The sequence below is a fragment of the Myotis yumanensis genome, unplaced genomic scaffold, assembly GCF_028538775.1.
Source record: "Myotis yumanensis isolate MYYU_CA2020_CCGP unplaced genomic scaffold, mMyoYum1.0.hap1 SCAF_2, whole genome shotgun sequence".
Classification (NCBI taxonomy): Eukaryota; Metazoa; Chordata; class Mammalia; order Chiroptera; family Vespertilionidae; genus Myotis; species Myotis yumanensis.
Genome location: NW_027223753.1, coordinates 73,094,750 through 73,115,858, shown reverse-complemented (window position 1 = coordinate 73,115,858; position 21,109 = coordinate 73,094,750). Strand labels below are relative to the sequence as shown.

General features: G+C 40.5%; 1 protein-coding gene across 2 annotated transcripts in view; it reads right to left on the bottom strand.

Moving 5' to 3' along the window:
* DCDC2 (doublecortin domain containing 2) overlaps window positions 1-21,109 on the bottom strand; it is a 189,677-nt gene that overhangs the window by 104,466 nt on the left and 64,102 nt on the right. For both annotated transcript variants that reach the window (XM_070405644.1, XM_070405645.1), the window contains 4 exons: window positions 14,766-14,842; window positions 14,503-14,634; window positions 9,414-9,560; window positions 7,371-7,425 (listed from right to left, as the gene is read on the bottom strand). In XM_070405644.1, the coding sequence (XP_070261745.1) occupies window positions 7,371-7,425; window positions 9,414-9,560; window positions 14,503-14,634; window positions 14,766-14,842 (411 nt within the window). The remainder of the gene's footprint in view (window positions 1-7,370; window positions 7,426-9,413; window positions 9,561-14,502; window positions 14,635-14,765; window positions 14,843-21,109) is intronic.

The window sequence follows — 21,109 nt, the reverse complement described above, 5'->3', positions numbered from 1 at the left end:
TTGATGTTTCTCTCTCATCGATATTTCTATCTCACTATCTGTCTCCCTTCCTTTCTCTATATAAAAACATAGTTTAAAAAAAACACAAAACAAACAAAATAAAACATATCCTCAGGAGGATTAAAAAATCTATAATAATAAAAGCGTAATATGCTAATTAGACCGGACAGCCAAACGACCTTCCAGACATCATTCCTGATGTCCTTCTGGACGAAGCTGTGGTGGCAGGGGGGCTGAGGCAGAGGCAGTTGGGGTGATCAGGCAGGCAGGCAAGTGGTTAGGGGCGATGGGGCAGAAAGGCAGAGGCAGTTAGGGGTGATCAGATAGGCAGGCAGGTGGAGTGGTTAGGGGTGATCAGGCAGGCACGCAGGTGAGCACTTAGGAGCCAGCGGTCCCAGATTGTGAGAGGGATGTTTGACTGCTGGGATCGGGCCTAAACTGGCAGTCAGACATCCCAAACTGGCAGTCAGGCATTCCCCAAGGGGTCCCGGATTGCGAGAGGGTGCAGGCCGAATTTCGTGCACCTGGCGTCTAGTATATAATAAAAATAGTCCCAATTTGCTCATTTCTGTGACTTCCCCAGCACTTGGAGTCTGTATCTGGGTGGCTTCTGGTCTTGTCCTGCTTTGCGCAGGGCATTCCCTGGCTGATTTGAAAGGATCTGCTTGATCCCAGAACCCCTCAATCCTCACATTCCTACCACAAGGGTGGAACTCTGCTGACCAAGTCACTGATGTACCAGCAAACTGTACAAACTGCGGCAGCTTTCTCTCTCTCTCTTTAAAGCTCTATCAAGCCCTAACCACACTCCCCTTCATTATGCAATAGAGCAATCCCTAGAAAGCTGTGTGCAAAAATTAATTCCTAAGATCCAGGTCTGTGTCCCCTTTAATGTGCACATGAGTTCAGGGATGCTTTCCTGCTGATTTGGCAGTGGATCCCCAAGTTTAAAGCCAACTTTCTCAGAGCCCAGTTCACTCAACCCCCCAATTCAGTGCCATACCATTAATGCTCTTAAAAACACATGCATTCTCCAGGGAACCAACTGATTAAAGGAAAGGAGTAAATGAATCCTTCTGTTAAAAATAGAGTTTGTGACTCTGGAATTCTGACCTGAGATGTTCTCTCTGTGGGGTTCACTGCCAGTCATGCACACATCCACTAACCAGGTTTTGAGAACCTACCATGTGCCAGGTGAGGTGTTCCTCACTGCTCAAATATGACCTCATAAAAGAGGCCTACCCCACCCACCAGTGTGGGAAGCCGTCTATTGTCTTCTCTAGCAGAGAGGTGTGGACAAGGAGCCCAGAATGCTGGTGATCCTTGAGCCCTGGCAAAGGTCAGAGCTATGCACCCACTGTTTAGTGGAGACAAGGGTAGCTGAAGCAACTTCTCCACCAGATAGTCATGTAAATCCTTACTGATAAGATAGTCTGTCTGTTACTGGAAATTGCCTGCCTAAGGGCTATAGGTGTATCCCAAACTGAATAAAAGGATGGCAAGGCCTGAGCCCAGGCGGAGTCCTTCCTCTTGGGATGGGCTCCCGCGTGGCCCCCCGATTTCCAAATTATTTCTTGTCTCATCTCTGTCATTTGCATGCGGACCCTTCTCCAGAGCCCAAACCCTGAACCACGCGGGACGTGGGTCACTTCACACACCAGGATGTTATGGCACTTTCCCCATGTCTTTTTTTTTTTAAATATATTTTACTGATTTTTTACAGAATGGAAGTGAAAGGGATGGAGAGTTAGAAACATCGATGAGAGAGAAACATCAATCAGCTGCCTTCTGCATGCCCCCTAACTGGGGATGTGCCCGCAACCAAGGTACATGCCCTTGACCGGAATCAAACCTGGGACCCTTCAGTCTGCAGGCCAACACTCTATCCACTGAGCCAAACAGGCCAGGGCATCCCCATGTCTTTTTTTAAAAATATATTTTTATTGATTTCAGAGAGGAAGCGAAAGAGAGATAGAAACATCAATAATGAGAGAGAATCATTGATCGGCTACCTCCTTGATGTCCCCAATTGGGGATCGAGCCTGCAAACCAGGCCTGTGCCCTGACCAAGAATCAAACAATGACCTCCTGGTTCTAGGTCCACACTCGACCACTGAGCCACACCAGCCGGGCTCTTCCCATGTCTTGATGCATTTTTCATCAAGCTTCTCACTAACTAATGCCAAATATATTGTGTATTTGTTTCTCTTTTTCCTCCTCTATATGTTCAGTGTTTTCTCAGGGATCTCTGCCTTCCCCTACCCACCAAGCACTAAAACGTACTCAATAAATGCCTATGATGAATGTATCAACCAATAACAACAGACCATTACAACATATTCAAAGAAGAATTATCATAGAGGCCCATTTCACCTGCTGCCACCTGTCCAAGTCACCTGCATCACATGCCTGGACACCAGCTGTCCCACAGCCTCCTGCTCCTATTCTTGCCCCAACTCACTTTCTGTAGACACCATGGCCGGAATGGTCTTTTCAAAATGCAAATCAAATGGTATCACCCTCTTTGTCTAACCCTCAAATGGTATCCTATCAAGGAATAAAACCCAAACTCAGGTTTAGGCGCTGCCTGCCAATTTTATCTCAGACCACATTGGCCTTCTTCCTGCCCTCCTCATTTACCAAGCTCATTACCAAAGGACTTTGTAATTTTTCCTCTGCTGTAAAGGCTCTTTTCTCCCCTGCCCCAGCTTTGTATAACAAGCTCTATCATTAAACTCTCTGTCTCAGGGAACTTTTATCTGTAGGTGCCCTGCCACGTTTTATGTTACACATTGCACCTATACCATCTGATAATATAAGTTCCATCAGGTGTGAAACCTGCCTATCTGTTCACCATTATATGCCTGGTACCTAGAGTAGTTCCTGGCACTTAGTAAGTGCTCCGTAAATGTGTTGAGTGGATAACTGAATGAGCAGATGAGTGGATGGACAAATGTGCAGCCTGCCTTGGGAGTATTGTGGAAAGAGGAACAAACTCTGCTATCGTGTTATTTTTCTAAGTCAGAGCATGGAAATATAATTCTGAGTCTTTTCTTTCTATGAGATGGAAATAGTCTGTCATTACAGATCACTTACTCAAAAAGGCCTTTCCTGACACACCTATATAAAATAGTTCTCTTTTGATTGCCTCACATATTCCTCAGCACTGTTCTTTCGTTTTCATCATGTTATTATCTGTGTATTTGTGAAATCATTTAACCTTTGTCTCCCCAAATAGTCCACAAACTAAGAGAAAGCACCATGTCTCTTTGCTCATCACTGTCTCCCTGGGGCTTAGTTCCACACCAAATACATGGAAAACCTAATCAATCATTATTAGATGACACAGTATTCATAGCACAGATTCTAAATTGCATGTGAGTCCTCCTGCACATGAATTTTAAAGCAGAAAACACATTTTTAATAAATATTTTAGACATTCCAAATTACACAATAGTAAGCACATGCTAGTAATTCCAAAGTTCATTTTTATTGTGAATGCAAAGAGTTGAGCCATGATCTTGGTTCTGACATCAACTTTCCCTGTGACCTAGGGTCACTTATTCAACTACACTGAGTCTCTGTTTAGTCATCACTCTTCCAGTTATAATGGGAGAATGAATGAGCTCATATTTGCCTGGCACACAGAAGCAATTCCACCCCAGAGTCTTGAAGAAGAACAAGAGGACAAAATTTCCAAACCCTAAATTCATGGGTTTATTTAGCTTTATAGTGGCTAACGTATTTTTCAACTATTGGAATATTCTCCATCTTCTTTCTCTCTATACCCTTATTGGTTGTCTCAAACCTGGGTTCTCACTGCACTTTCTCTCCAGGTGCCACTCACCCATCCTCTCACTGAACAGCATGGTGAGGCCTGCTCCTAGTCAGGCTGTGCTGGGTGCTAGGAAAGAACACTACAATGACAGGTGTCTGCTCTTCCGCTACGACCATCATGTGGATGAACTTGCAAATCTACATCTGATGACCACATCAGGTCTCAGACTCCATCATTTATAATTGCTTGCTGAACATATCTACTAGATTTCATGATCACACTTCCGACTTAAGCAGGTCATTATTTTTCCTGACTGCCTTCTCCTTGGCCATTGTACTACCATTTTCTCAGGCATCCAAGCTCAAAACCTTGCAGTTATCTTTGGCTCCAACCTCTCCAATAACCCCATCAATCACCAAGCAAATCTTTCATTTGTTCCTGAGCACTAATCACCTCCTGCTACTTCTACCACCTACCCAGTCTAGACTCTTATCACTTGACTACAGGCCCAGTGCACAAAATTCATACACAGGTAGGGTCCCTAGTGGCTGCCGGCTGCTGGCTGCCAGCCAGGGCCTCCCTTCCCTGGCTGCCTGCCGCTGCAGCCGGCTGGGGTGGGGACAGTGGGGGCAGGAGCCACTGGCAGTTAGCCAGCTGGCCCTGCCCCCTGGCCAAACTCCCGGTTGAGGGGACAATTTGCATATTAGGCTTTTATTATATAGGACTAGTGGCCCGGTACACAAAATTCGTGCATGGGGGGTGTCCCATCTGGGACCAATCTGGGACCCCTCGGCAGATGTCTGACTGCCAGTTTAGGCCTGTTCCCACAGGGAGTCTCACAGGGATCAGGTCTAACCCAGCAGTCGGACATCCCTCTCGCAACCTGGGACCGCTGGCTCCTAACCGCTCACCTGCCTGCCTACTTGATCACCCCTAACCACTCTGCTGCTGGCCTGATCAACCCCAACTGCCCCTCCTTGCGGTCTGATCACCCCTAACTGCCCGCCCCTGCTGGACTGATTACCCCCAACTGCCTTCCCCCAACAGCCTGCTTGCTCCCAACAGCCCTCCCCTGATCGCCCCTAACCACCTCTGCCTCGGCCCCGCCACCATGGCTTTGTCTGTAAGGATATCTGGAAGGTCTCCCAGTCTAATTAGCATATTACCCTTTTATTACTATAGAATAAAGTCCTGGTGCATGGGTGGGGGCTGGTTGGTCTGCCCTGAAGGGGGTCCCGGATCAGGGTGGGGGTCCCCTTGGGGGGCAGGGTCGGCCTGGGCAAGGGGCCTGGGGTGGTTTGCAGGCCGGCCACGCCCCCATCAGGGTGAGGGTCCCCACTGGCTGTCATGGCCGGCCTGGGCAAGGGGCTGAGGGCCATTTTCAGGTTGGCCATGCCCCCATCAGGGTAAGGGTCCCCGCTGGGGGCATGGCCAGCCTGGGTGAGGGGCTGAGGGCCATTTTCAGGCTGGCCATGCCCCCTTCAGGGTGAGGGTCCCTACTGGGGGACATGGCTGGCCTGGGAGAGGAGCTGAGGGCCATTTGCATGCTGACCACACCCCCTTCGGGATGAGGCTGGGGGGTGGGGCTGGCCTGGGTAAGGGGCTGAGGGCCATTTGCAGGCCAGCCACACCCCCATTGGGGTGAGGGTCCCCAGTGGGGGCAGGGTGGGCCTGGGCAAGGGACTGAGGGCCATTTGCAGGCTGGCCAAACCCCTCTTGGGGTGAGGGTTCACACTAGGGGGCATGGCCAGCCTGGATGAGGGGCTGAGGGCTGTTTGCGGTCAGCTCGCAGGCTAGCCAAGCCCCCAGCTTTGTCCAGAAGGATGTCCAGAAGGTCTCCCGGCCTAATTAGCATATTATTCTTTTATTAGTATAGACACCAAGGCCATTGCTTGTAATTGTAGCATAACTGACGTGTCATCTATGGCCTCTCATCATGTTAAGTCTTTCTGCACATAAAAGATCTGACCTTCCTAGAATTGATTTGGATTAACATGTTCACCTCTCAGAAGCCTCATGACTGCCCTCTACTTAAAGATAAAGATTAGACTCCTCATTCTGACATTCCAAGTCATCTAACACTGCCATCACCTACCATTTCGAGCACATCAGCCTCCACACCACAGAAGAAAGACCTTCTGTTCCAGTCAGCCTAAGCAACTCATTGTTCCCTGGGGTCAGCAGCACAAGATTCCTCCAGGAAGGCCATCTGGTCGCAATCCCTCCCCTGCCAGTTGCTCAACAGAAGCCTTTAGAAGTGGTACTCCTATGGTCTGCTTCCTTTTCTCATTTTTAAATGCAGTAATAATAGTACCTGCCTCATGGGGTGAAGATTAAGTAAGTCACACCTGTGAAGACAGTCATAGTGTTGAGCCCTCAAGTGTTCACTAAATATCAGCCAGTATTATTGCTTCTCCTTTCCTCACACTGTTCCTTCCATCTGAAGCCCTTCCTCCCTCATTGACTTTACCTTAATCTTAAAGAGTCCTCAAAGGTATAACTCTAATTCAACTTTCTCCATGTACTTTGACCAATGTACACTGATGCCTTCTGTCTCTCTCATGTTTACCAGTCTGATCACAAATTTGGTGTTTAGCTTGTCGGTTACCTTTTCAAGCTATCTTCTCTATTTCAATGAGATTGTACATTTCTTGAGGGGCAAGTGCTTTGTCATAAGCTGTATGAGTCCCAGTGAATGAGTGGCTAATAAAGGTCTGCTGTTTGTTATGCTGAGTTCAGCACTACTTCTTCACACAAAATTATTTTTCTTTTTTTCAAGAATTTCACATGATATAACCAAAAGGATGGAGAGACATCTAAATAATCACTAGAAAGCAGTATCATTGCCAAACAGCCATTTATTTCACAAAACACCATAATAAGCATTTTGCTTCCTTAATTCAGAGAGGGGAAATAGCAAATCAGTCCTGACCACTATCGGTCTGGAAATTCAATCAAAAGGGTGGAAAGAGAAGCCTTAGCTAGAAGAACTCTGTCAAAGCAACAGTGTGGCATGACATAAAACTCATCTCCATGAGAACTACAGACAAAAAATACAAAGAAGTTAAGGAGTTACCTACTACTGCGTGTAACAGTTCCCACATAATAGGCATTTAATAAACTTTGCTGAATTAACGAATGAATGATGAATGGAAAAGATTCTGTTAGGGAATAAATATTTGAAATGATTCTCAAACTTTTAAAGAACTATATGTGAGGATCACCATTTTCTTACAAAAACTTCTTTTTTAGTCTTTGTCAGAGATAGGAAATAGGACTGGGTGGACCACTAATGTGACCTACATGAGCATTTCTTCTAGTTTTATGTATTATTGCTTAGATTTCAACTGTGATATAAATTGTATCAGGTCTATAACAAGGAAAAAGATATCTATTTCAAAATATATATTCTAAAAATGTTAGCTCTCGTGTAAGACCTTAATTGTAACATTAATGTCCTAGTGTTGTTTCACACAATTGCTTATATACCAGCTAGCTTTTATTTCTTCAAATTTAATTGGAACGTAAAGGACAGTCTCAATGTATTATACAAAAATATAGAACATTAATGAGTAAACCATCTGATACTTACACTCCCTTTACACTTTCTGGATCCCACAATAGGAGGCAGTGAAGAAGCTTTCTGACTGCGAAAACAAATTGCAATTTAGAAATATGAGTGTTATTTACAAACAATATACAATGCAAGACGATTGTCATCCCAATTTGTCATCCCAACCTGGAAGTCAACTGTTTACCTTTACTGATATCAGTGTTTCACAAAAGTACTACATACTTTCCCAATTTCACGAGGACCACCATAAAATTTCAAAATTCCACTCCAAAAGATGTTTACTATTTTTCTGCATACTATTGTAATTGATACTTACCACAAACCTTTAGTACCACATTATATTCTTTCACAGCATTTTTATTTAATTCCCTGAATTTTTCATATGAATTTCAAAAGATCATTTGTCAAGCTGAGTAATGATTTTGCCAAATTGAGTTTAAAACAATAAATTTATCTCTCTCTCTCTTTCAACTCCTATGCTGTCTGCCTCTGATGGGAGCTCAGAATGGTAGCACATGACATTTATATTCAGGGACTTTCTAAACCAGTCTCTCTTGTCAAAAAATAAAAACTCTCTTCAACTATAGGAATGTTGTTTCGTGGATGTCTATATTATTATGAAAAGACCTACTCTGGAACTCAACTGAAACTCTGTAAATAAGAGGATACAGAGATAAATGTAATCTTACTAATTTGCCTGAGAAAGGTCACCATTAGTTAGAGTTTTCCCACTGCCATCAATTACACGCTGACGCTAACAGACTAATCCAGTATTGCTTGGCAGGCTGTGGAAGGATTTGATTTCATGGATGGGTAAGGATGGTTAGCAATAAGTCTGCTGGTGAGTAATTCTAAAGTGCTGGGAAACCATGTGCTCTTGCATACATTAAACAACATCCCTGAAATTTGGTTTCATCTAATACTTATCTAGAGACCCTCAACTGAGCTCTTCATCAGGCTTCACAAACTGTGAATTAATGGACAACATATTGGTGATATTCTGCTCTGTCTACAAGTATCACCCACCCTAGCAGAGAACCACCAAAAAGTTCTGTTTCCAATAGCAAAATGGTCACAGAATATCTGTAAATTGCAGTAGAGGTAGATCCCTGGGCACCATGAGCAAGCTGAAGGGAGGGTCCTAGCATGGGCCAGGAGCCAGGGCTCCTCAGTCATGCCTATGAGGTCCAGCTACTTTGCTGAAATAAGGCATCTTTCACCAATATATGACATTGCATAGAGAAAAATGGTCCACAGTGTATCATGAGTAATTAAAATTGTTATCTATAAAATTTTGCATATATTAACTACAAAACCAGTTAATCTATTTATTTTGCACAAGTGGAAATTTATTGTTTTTACATTTTACAGTTATTATTAAATGGTGTATAAAATATTAGGTTTTTTTTAAACACCTTTAGATGTTTTGAATGCACCAGCTGAAAAATTACTTGATCCAGCTAAACAGTTAAGACATTCTTAAAACTCCTACTAATATATGCTTTAAAGAAGCTAATTGGCCTGCCATTGTGGCTCAGTGGTTGAGCATCGACCTATGAACCAGGAAGTCAAGGTTTGATTCCTGGTCAGGGTACATGCCTGGGTATGTACATGCTACTGCTCAATCCCCAATGTGGAGTGTGCAGGAGGCAGCCGATCAGTGATTCTCTCTCATTATTGATGTCTCTATCTCTCTTTCCCTCTCCCTTCTTATCTGAAATCAATGAAAATTTATATTTTTTTAAAAGAAGCTAATTGCCCTGTATCTTCTTCACAAGAGTAAATCTTTATATTTGTTATAAAATCATAAATGAATAGAAAAAAATAAAAATATAGTAAATAATATACTATTTAGTTTTCCATAGATTTCCAAAAATTATTGTGCAATAGACCTCAATCTTTAATCATGGCAAAAAAAGCAAAGGTCAATGTATATCGTATACGCTTTGCAGTCTAACTGATAAACAAGATTATATAAAATATACCAGTGGTCAGCAAAAGACTCAATGCTATTTCAAGTGATAACTAACATATGAGAAGTAAATGAGGATGAAAACTTACCCATAAGACCTTCTCATGGTTGACTTGTCAAAAAGTAATTCACTGTAAGGCAATTTCTTAAACTTATCTCTGCCAACAGCCACATAAAACTGTCCATTCTCCAACTCTGTCCCACTTTCAACCAGTTTTCCTTCTAAAGTATAAAGTCTGCCAAAATATGAATGCCAACAATTAAAATTTTAACAAGCATTGAAAAAACTGCTTAAAATTACAAAGTAAATAAAAACATTCTGTTCTTAATTTGGCTCATCTGTTACTATCCCAATTATTGAATTACAAATGCCTCAAAGTCATTAGATTCAATTAAGTGCCAACGTTATAATGCAGACGCAGTTACTAACTAGCTGCACAGTGTTTCATCCCAATGCACTGACCATCTAACATGATATCCCCTGTGTCTGCCATATTAAGATTTTAGAGGGGAAGATTTAACTGGTACAGAAAGTGGTGCCTTAAATAAAGCCCAGCTTCTGTTGAAGTTGGATTGTTCTATTTACATTTCGTAAGTACTTTTAAAGTTTATTTTCTTAATATACTTGTCAGAATGATTTGCCTCCTAAAGCATTCTGTATATGAGCAGCCATCAGCCAAATGATTACATCTAAACACACAAAACTGGGTCAGAAAACAAGAGGTTGAGAGGGCAGGAGGTGAAAGAACCCATTGCCAGTATTAATGATGCAGAACCACATAGCATTCCTGCTTCTTTCTTTTTTTTTTCCCTGCCTTCCCTCATCTTCCCAGAATAGATTTCACAAGAACCTCCCTTTACTGTAAAACTGCTGCTGCAAACTACAATTAATATGTTACTTATTCAAAGAACAGTGATAATTTTGTAGGCCATTTAAAGTATCCAGAGAATTTCTTTAAAGAGCAGGGGGGCGGGGGGGGGGGGGGGGAAGCCTACTAGAACACTACACAAAAAGACAATGCAGATATTTGAAGGTTATAAACAAGAGCAACTAGGTAGATTTCAAGAAAATCATTCAAAAATTATCAGGCTTCCTGTACTGCATAATAAATGTTAGTAACATTTGCAAAGGAAATGAAAAGTCCATTGACCTGTCTGCTTGTTTACTGATTATGTAAAAAGAAAATAGCACCAAAATCCTGGAACGTGTTTGTGTTGAGTTAGTATCAAGACCTTTTCTTTTATAACATTGTACTCCTCTCCCTATAAGTCAACACTTCAGCCAGGGTTCTAATTTTCCTGCCTGGACCTAAACCAGGGTTTCTGAACACTGTTTGGACAAGACTATGCTCTTTTGGAGAGGTGGGGAGGCTGTCCTGTGGACTGTAGATAACAGCACCTTTGGCTTCTACCCCCTCGGTGGTAGTAGTAGCTGGCCCATCCCCAGCTGGGACTACCAGAAATGACTCCAGACACTGCCAAATATCCTCGAGGGGGAAAACTTCCCCTGATTGAGAAGTACTGGCTTAGACCCGCACATTCTTCTTTCATTTTCCTTCAAAATAGGAAGGTCAAAATTCGTAATTAACTTTTATAGCAAGAAATGAAAAGGCAGCATAGCTGTGGATCTGGAAACAGCTAAGACATGACTGGTTTCCTCTACAGGTGGGAAAGAGGCCCTGCATAAGTTTTAGCTTTTCTTTATGTGACTCTTGTTGACCTGCTTTCTTCCTTTGCTACAAAGACAAAAAATATAAATAGGAAGTTGAACCAGTTTTTATGGAATGTTTTTCATATATAAATATATGGATGTGCAGTGTAGGATCCAACCGTAAAATTTTTTAATGTTCCATTAAGGAAAAATGGGCATATCCCCAGTCAACAGCAACCAAATCTCACTCATATCTGGCATTATATTAAGAGTGGACTTTCTCTAAGTATTCAAATGTTCAGGGACATATAACTATATTTTCTTTCCTGTATTTGTACTTGCATAAATTTTATTTCTATGTATGAATTTGTTCATAGCAATATATGTATGAATAGGTGTATCTTGGGCATGCAGTTGTGTATATATATATTTTTATGCTTCATATTTTTTATTTAGTGGGTTTATATTTATGTATATGTCAAAGGATGCAATTATATCTAATAAAAATCAATATATAACAACTAGAGGCCCAGTGCACAAAATTCATGCACTGGGGGGGAGGGGGTTGTCACTCTCGCAGTCCAGGAGCCCTCAGGGGATGTCCAACAGTTGGATATCCTTAGCGCTTCTGCGGAGGCAGGAGAGGCTCCCACCACCACTGCTGCGCTTGCCCTGTGGGAGCACATTGACCACCAGGGGGCAGTTCCTGCATTAAGTGTCTGCCCCCTGGTGGTCAGTGCATGTCATAGCATGCGATTGAGTGGCCTTAGCATATTATTAGCATATTACGTATTGATTGGTTGAACAACTGACCACAAGACCAGACACTTAGCATATTAGGCTTTTATTATATAGGATTGAGATCTGTCTTCACTCTTGATCCCAAAATGAAACCCAGAAGGATCAAAGTTTCAAATGAAATTTAAAAGTATGAGACAGAAACATAGAAAAATATTTTTATAATCTTGGAGTGAGAAAGACCTAAACTAGTAATAAAACTTAATGATCAAAAGAAAAGATTGAAAATTCAACTGCATCAAAACTCAATATGTCTGTATGAAAAATGAAACATAAGCAGTATCAAAAATACAGACTGTAAATATATTTAAAACATATGACAAAGGGCCAATTTCCCGAATGTGTAAAGAGTGCCTACAAACCAATAAGACAACTATGCAAAGGCCATGACAGATAGTTCATATGTAATAGAAGATAAATATTGGCAGTTATTCAGATTATAACTTAGCAATGAAGAGCACAGACTCTGGAGTCATACAACCCACTAATTTGGTTGAATCCAGTCCTGTTAGCCACTACCTACATAATCTTGGGCAAGTAAATTACCCCCTCTGTGTCTCATGTTTCATGAAAAGAGAATAACAACACTACTTACCTCATAGGATTACTAAATTAAGTTAACAACATAAAGCACTTAGAATAATGCACTGCACAAAAGAAATGCTCAATAGATGTCATTATTGTACATTAAATAAACAAAAATCAACAAAAATAAAATACTTTTACCCAACATGAATGAAAAGACAAAATATTAATTTCACAGCACAGATGAGAGTATGTAAAACAGGCCCTCAAGCACTTTTAGTGAGAGTGCAAATCAGTACAAACTCTGGAAGATAGTTGGCAGTATCTATCAAAATCTAAAATGCATTTACCAATAGACACAACAATTCCACTTCTAGACTTTATTCTGCTGATAAACTCTATTTATATGCAAAGACATGAACATGTAATAGTGAGAGGTTGGAAATGATCTCAGTTTCCATCAAGAGTAGACTATTAAAATAGATTAGGGCACACTCATAAAATGGAATATTTTGCAGACGTTAAAAATAATACGATATAATACGATAGAGCTATTTGTGCTAATAAAAATCTCCAAGATTTGTTGTTACAGTAAAATGGGGAATATCTATAATACAGTTAACAATAAAATAGTCTAAAAAAATAAGATATATTTATATATTTATTCATGTGTGTATGTGAGTTACCATTTGTGTTTTTTAAAAATAAAAGATTCATAGGCTTCTGTATGCATAGAATATTTCTGGAATAATGCTGGAAAGAGGAACTGGGGAGCCAGAAGGGAGATAAATGGTTTTTATTTATATCTTTTGTCCTGTTTGAAATACTTTTTACCATAGGTGAAGTTTTGCTTTCAATTATATTTATATATTAAATATATATTTATATATTCCTAACTATATTTAAAATCTAAGTGGCTATGAAACTATATATATATAGATAGATAGATATAGATATATAGATATATAGATATATATAGATATCTATAGATATATAGATATCTATATATATATATATATTAGAGGCCCGGTGCACAAAACTTGTGCACTGGGGGTGGGGGGGATCCCTCAGCCTGGCCTGCACCCTCTCACAGTCCAGGAGCCCTCGGGGGATGTCTGACTGCAGTGGAGGCGGGAGAGGCTCCTGCTACCGCCACTGCGCTCACCAGCTGTGAGCCCGGCTTCTGGCTGAGCAGCACTCGCCCTGTGGGAGTGCACTGACCATCAGGGGGCAGCTCCTGCATTGAGTGTCTGCCCCCGGTGGTCAGTGCACATCATAGCAATCAGTCATTCCACTGTTCAGTCAATTTGCATATTAGCCTTTTATTATATAGGAGATATATATATATGTATACATATATATGAATATGTACATACATTAAACTGAAAGACATAATTATCTTATCATATGTATCTATAGATATATAGAAATGAAAATGGGCAGGGCATAACTTCTTGAAAGCAGGAGTATGTTCTACCAGTGGAGTCTGTTAGAGAGTTTGGGATAAAGATAGGACTCAAGAACAACCAGAAAACTCTTGATTAGGTTCCAAGTCTTTGTGTATATTCTTTATATATTCTGTGCTTGTATATATTATTTGTAACCCTCCCACCTATAGGGAACTAAACTAGGGAGCCTCCATCAAGGGATAATTTAATAGGCTTCACAATTTAAAAGTTATGACTTTAATCTTCACTTAAATTTCAGAACTTGAGAAAAATGCTTTTGATTTCTCAAGTTTAAACAACCCCACTTAATTATCCTCTCTTACCTGCCTCTTCCTTAAATCCACTAACAGCTCCTGATGTCTGATTCTTTATGCTAGGCAAATAGTTTGGACCATCAAAGAATCATAAATATCTCCTGAATAAAAGGACAGTTAGCTAAAAGTCAAGAACCTGGCTCATTCAAAAAAAGTTCTCAACAAAATGAATGTTGCCTAATTGCTCTAAATTAAAGGAATAAAAATAGTTAATATTTGTGCCAAGAACTGTTTTAAGCTCCATATGTGGCTTATCTTATTCCTTAAAACAATCCTATAAGGTAAGTATTATTATATACCCATTTTACAGATAAAGAAACTAAGGCATATAGAGCCTAACTGGTAGCCAAAATTCAAATTTGCGACAAGTGACTTGAGAGCCTCCTGGGAATATTTTCAACAGTTCTGAAAACCGTCCACTCGCAAGATGATTTTGACATACCTGTGAACAGCCCCACTCCTCAGAGTTATTTTTTCCGTGACCATCTGTAGCACATGATCCCACTGGTTCAAGGCTTTTCTAGGGATGAGGAGGCGAGATGCTGGGCTTATGAGGTCTCCATTTGCAATCAAGCTGGACAAAAAGCAAAGCCAGTGAGCCATACCATTTTACAGAGTAAAGCCACTATAATTATAGTGCAAACCCCAAACCAGAAGGAAACCACCAGCCAATTTCAACTTGAACTGTAAAGGCCTCCAACTTACAAGATAGTACAGGGTTCCTGAAGTGGTTTTCTAAATCGAGCTGACACGTTGATCCTGCTGTGGATTACTGGTTTTACCTTTAAAGGCAAAGAAATACAAATCAGTGAGCTTATGTTAGTTGTTTCTTATTGAGGAAAAACTACAGGTTTCCAGGGAACTCGCTGAGACCTGTGATGCCTGTGTTAACATCTTGCTTTGTAAAAACACTCTGGGCTCATCCTCTATCAATATTATGTGGCCTTAACAAAGCTCTCAAGAAAAATTTCTGCCCCTGATCTATACCAATACAGACACTGTTGGGCTGTTAGAAGAATTTCAGGGCAACTTTTTAAAACAGTGCTTTCTGGAAAACAACAATAAAATAGTTCTATAAGATACTGAACCCTGAAGCCCCCCCTCCAGCCACACATCTGTCTTGTCACCTCTCCTCTCCCACCTTCATTTCATCTACTCCCTGAATCTAGACCCCATGCATCTTGACCTCATTCTACTCTCTTCAGACTAACTCTGTCACTTTTTCTCAAATTTCCTTCTTCCCTGTGTATCAGCTGCCCTTGAGCCAGTGCCCTGAGTTCCTGAACTCCTTGCATCTGGGTGGGTCTGGTCATCTTTCCATCCTTGTTGCTTCTACAATCTAGGCTGCTGTTAGCAAGAACCACATGGCTCCCTGGGACCTTCTCACCAAGCGTTTGCATCAGCCAGACTCATCCTCTTCCCAAGTCCATTACTTCTTACATTTCCTATGGTGGATAATCCAAATCCCTACCTCTCCTCTTAAACCCTAAAATCCCACCCCAAATACTCAGCAGATCATTTCCTTCCAACTGATCATTCTCAGCAGATCAAACTTCAAGAAAAGAAGCTGAAAGGCCTGCAGCCTTTCAACCTCTGTATCCTGCCCATCCCACCTCCTCTGCACCTTCACTGCTTCTCACCTTTCTGCCTGTCTTCATCCCTTTACAAAGCTCACCCCCACTTGGAATTTGTCCCCCGATGGCTCTATTTGTCCCATTAATTATCTAGGGCCCTCCACCGCCATATGGGATCTACAATTTCTCCCTTAGCCCTTTGGCCCTATCAAGCACTACCCCATCCCTATATATCCTCCTCCTCCTTCACATTCCCACATCCTATCTCTGATCTTCTGTTATCCAGTTTTCATTTCTACCACTGAAAGATAATGCCCAACTCTTAGGCATTGCCTGTAAGAACCCCATGGCCAACCATTGCTTGCTCAGTTTCCTCGCCTCCTACCAATACTCCTTCCATGCAGACCTCTGGTAGTACACTGTACACAAACTAGCCTACTCCCCTCCATTCCCAAAACACGCCGTGCATCCACCTCTGTGCCTCTGTGCATCGTGCCCCTCTGCATACAATGCCCTCATGTCTCCATTCGCTGGGCCTAGCTCCTTAATCACTGGTCTTCCTCTATTCATTCTTCCTTCGCTTTCTGTCTCAAACTGCTACTGCTACTATAGTGTACAGTAGATGACAGCACTTTTGAGGGCTTCCACTCCCAAATTTGAAAAGAAAACTTATGAGCAAAGGGAACTGATAAATAAAAACAGCTAACATTTATTGCACTAGATTTAATGGAAAGCACTGTGCTAAGTAATTTACATGCGTTATATATCATTTAATCATCAAAGCCATATCCTGAAGTACAATTACTATTGCCCCATTTTACAAGTGAACAAACTAGAGCTTAATTAATTTGTCTAAAATATCGCACATAATAAGGAGCCGAGTAGTTAGTGAGCCCATATATATGAATTCTAACTATTGGTTATACACTTTACTAGCTATTTTAGAGAGCAAATATTAACCCTGAATAATTTATAGTATTCTCTCCTTTTTTCAAAATATGCTTTTTTTAGAGGAACAAAATGCATGAATTTTCCTGCCTCTCACTGGTGATTAAAAAAATACTTGCAATGCCTGCTAGTTGTATAATAAATGTTTGTTAAAATTTAATTAAAAGATACACTGATCTAAGGCACATGGATCAATGGAACAAAATAGAGAGCCAGGAAATAAACCCACACATTTATGGTCAGTTAATTTATAATAAAGAAGCCAAGAATATATGTACAATGTGAAAAGGACAATCTTTTCATGCAAACTAAACAGCCACATGCAAATGAATGAAACTGGACCCCTATATTATACCAAATACAAAAATCAATTCAAAACCAATTAAAGACATAAATATAAGACCTAAAACCATAAGTCCTGAAATAAAACATAGGGAGTGAGCTCCTTAACAAGAGATAAAAAGTGTTGGTTAAGATGTGGAGAAAAGTAAACCCTTATGTACTGTTGGTAAAAATGCAAATTGGTTCAGACACTACGGAGGTTCCTCAAAAAATTAAAAATAGAACTACCAAATGATCAGGCAATCCCACTTCTGAGTATTGATTTAAACTTTTAAAGGTGATGGAAATTGGACATTTTAGGAGATATCGGCCCTCCCATGTTCATTGCAGCATTATTCACAATAGTCAAGATACAGAAACAATTTAAGTGTCTGCTGATGAAAAATGGATAAAGAAAATGTGATATCACACACACACACACACACACACACACGCACACACACCACGCACACACACGTACATGCACAGTGGAATATTATTCAGCTCTGAGAAAGAAGGAAGTCCTGCCACTTGTGACAATACGGATGGACCTTAAGGGCATTACACTAACTGAAATAAACCAGACAAAGAAAGAAAAAAATTGCATGATATCACTTATACATAGAATCTGAAAAAAAAAAAGTCAAACTCATAGAAAAGGAGAGTAGAAAAGTGGTTGCCAGAGAGGGTGGGGAAATGGGGAGAGTAACCAGATACGAACATTCAACTAGAACAGTGGTTCTCACCTTCTGGCCCTTTAAATACAGTTCCTCAGGTTGTGACCCAACCATAAAATTATTTTCGTTGCTACTTCATAACTGTAATGTTGCTACTGTTATGAATCGTAATGTAAATATCTGATATGCAGGATGGTCTTAGGCAACCCCTGTGAAAGGGTCATTCGACTGCCAAAGGGATCGTGACCCACAGGTTGAGAACCACTGAGCTAGAAGATGAATAAGGTCTGAGGATTCAATGTACAACATGGAAGAAGAAAAAAAGATACTCCAATACAGAATAGAACACTTCAATTCAATCAAAATAATTTCACATTTTAAACCCAAGACTCTTGCACCTATACCAACATTAATGGTGATGTTGACTTGTTTAAAAAAAGATGTTTAATAGGTAAGGCAGGCACCTACACAAAATTCAAATAGTAAAATGAGGCAAACGGTGAAAAACAAATGCCCTTCCTACTCCTGCTCCCCACCACCACATTGCAACCAGAGTCAGCAATGTCCCTTCAAACATCAGTCTACATAGACATAAGCATATCATCTTATGAACATATAATTTTTAAGCACAAGTATATCCTGCTATATCCTTTCTTCTGCACCTTCCCTTTTTCACGTAGCAATGTACCATGGAGACCACTATGGAACTTAGGGGAAGGGTTGCTTCATTCTTTATAGCAGCTGTGTATACCCCACTCTGTGGACACTCCTTGGTTTATTTAACCTGTCCCTTAATAATGGTTTCCAAACCTTTGCAGACTTTGTTTCCAAACTTTTGCTATTACAAATAGTGCCATGACGTGTTTCCTTGGAGATACTCATTTGCAGAAATATGTTAGTAAGTCTGTAGAATAAACTATTGAAATTGAGAACTTGCTATATAAATAAGCATTTTTTTGTTTTTTGTTTTGTTTTGTTTTGTTTTTTTTCTAGTTATTTATTTATTTATTTATTTTATTTTTTTTATTTTTCGCTAAAAGTATTACAAAGGGTATTACATAAGTGTCCTTTTTTCCCCCCCGCCCTTGACAAACCCCTGCCCTCCCTTTCCCCCCAGTGTCTTATGTCCATTAGTTATGCTTATATGGATGCATACAAGTCCTTCGGTTGATCTCTTAATCCCCTCCCTCCTCCCCTACAACCCTCCCTGGCCTTCCCACTGCAGTTTGACAATCAGTTTGAGGCAGCTCTGCCTCTGTATCTATTATTGTTCAAAAGTTTGTAATGGTCTTTATTATCCATGAATGAGTGAGATCATGTGGTATTTTTCCTTCATTGACTGGCTTGTTTCACTTAGCATAATGCTCTCCAGTTCCATCCATGCTGTTGCAAATGGTAGGAGTTCCTTCTTTTTTACAGCAGCATAGTATTCCATCGTGTAGATGTACCACTGTTTTCTAATCCATTCATCTACTGATGGGCACTTAGGCTGTTTCCAGATCTTAGCTATGGTGAATTGTGCTGCTATGAACATCGGGGTGCATATATCCTTTCTGATTGGTGTGTCTGGTTTCTTGGGATATATTCCTAGAAGTGGGATCACAGGGTCAAATGGGAGTTCCATTTCCAATTTTTTGAGGAACCTCCATACTGCCTTCCATAGTGGCTGCACCAGTCTGCATTCCCACCAGCAGTGCACAAGTGTTCCTTTTTCTCCACAACCTCTCCAGCACTTGTCGTTTGTTGATTTGTTGATGATGGCCATTCTGACAGGTGTGAGATGGTACCTCATTGTTGTTTTGATTTGCATCTCTCGGATGATTAGTGACTTTGAGCATGTTTTCATATGTCTCTTGGCTTTCTGAATGTCCTCTTTTGAAAGGTGTCTATTTAGATCCTTTGCCCATTTTTTGATTGGATTGTTTATCTTCTTTTTGTTAAGTTGTATGAGTTCCCTATAAATTTTGGAGATTAAGCCCTTATCAGATATGACGTTGGCAAATATGTTTTCCCACGAAGTGGGTTTTCTTGTTGTTTTGTTGATGGTTTCTTTTGCTGTGCAGAAGCTTTTTATTTTGATGTAGTCCCATTTGTTCAGTTTCTCTTTAGTTTCAACTGCCCTAGGAGCTGTATCAGTGAAGAAATTGTTTTGGCATATGTCTGAGATTTTGTTGCCTTTGTATTCTTCTAGAATTTTTACGGTTTCCTGTCGTACATTTAAGTCCTTTATCCATTTTGAGTTTATTCTTGTGTATGGTGTACGTTGGTGGTCTAGTTTCATTTTCTTGCATATATCTGTCCAATTTTCCCAACACCATTTATTGAAGAGACTATCTTGGCTCCATTGTATGTTCATGCCTCCTTTGTCAAAAATTAATTGAGCATATTGGTTCGGGCTAATTTCTGGACTCTCTATTCTATTCCACTGATCTATATGTCTGTTCTTGTGCCAGTACCAGGCAGTTTTGAGAACAGTGGCTTTGTAATACAGCTTGATATCTGGCATTGAGATCCCACCTACTTTGTTTTTTCTCAGGATCGCTGCAGCTATTCGGGGTCTTTTTTTATTCCAGATGAATTTTTGGAGAGTTCATTCTAGATCCTTGAAGAAGGCCATTGGTATTTTAATGGGAAGTGAGTTGAATGTATAGATTGCTTTGGGTAGTATGGACATTTTAATGATGTTGATTCTACCAATCCAAGAACATGGTATGTTCTTCCATCTGTTTATGTCTTCCTCTATCTCTTTTTTCAATGTCCTGTAGTTTTCTGAGTAGAGGTCTTTTACCTCTTTAGTTAAGTTTATTCCTAGGTATCTTAATTTTTTTGGTGCGATGGTAAATGGGATTGTTTTTATAATCTCTCTTTCTGAAAGTTCACTATTGGTATATAGAAATGCCTCGGATTTCTTGGGGTTAATTTTGTATCCTACTACATTGCCAAATTCATGTATTAAGTCTAGTAGTTTTTTGATGGAGTCTCTAGGGTTTTGTATGTATAATATCATGTCGTCTGCAAATAAGGACAGTTTTACTTCCTCTTTTCCAATTTGGATGCCTTTTATTTCTTCTTCTTGTCTAATTGCAATGGCTAATACTTCCAGGACTCTGTTGAACAGGAGTGGAGAGAGTGGGCATCCCTGTCTTGTTCCTGTTCTTAGGGGAAATGGTGTTAGTTTTTGTCCATTGAGTATGATGTTGGCTGTGGGCCTGTCATATATGGCTTTTATTATGTTGAGGTATGATCCTTCTATTCCCACCTTGCTGAGAGTTTTTATCAAAAATGGGTGTTGGATTTTGTCAAATGCTTTTTCTGCATCAATTGATATGACCATGTGGTTTTTTTCTTTCAATTTGTTTATGTGATGTATCACGTTTATTGATTTACGGATGTTGTACCATCCTTGCATCCCTGGGATAAATCCTACTTGGTCATGGTGTATGATCCTTCTGATGTACTGCTGGATCCGATTTGCTAAGATTTTGTTGAGGATTTTGGCATCTATGTTCATGAGGGATATTGGCCTGTA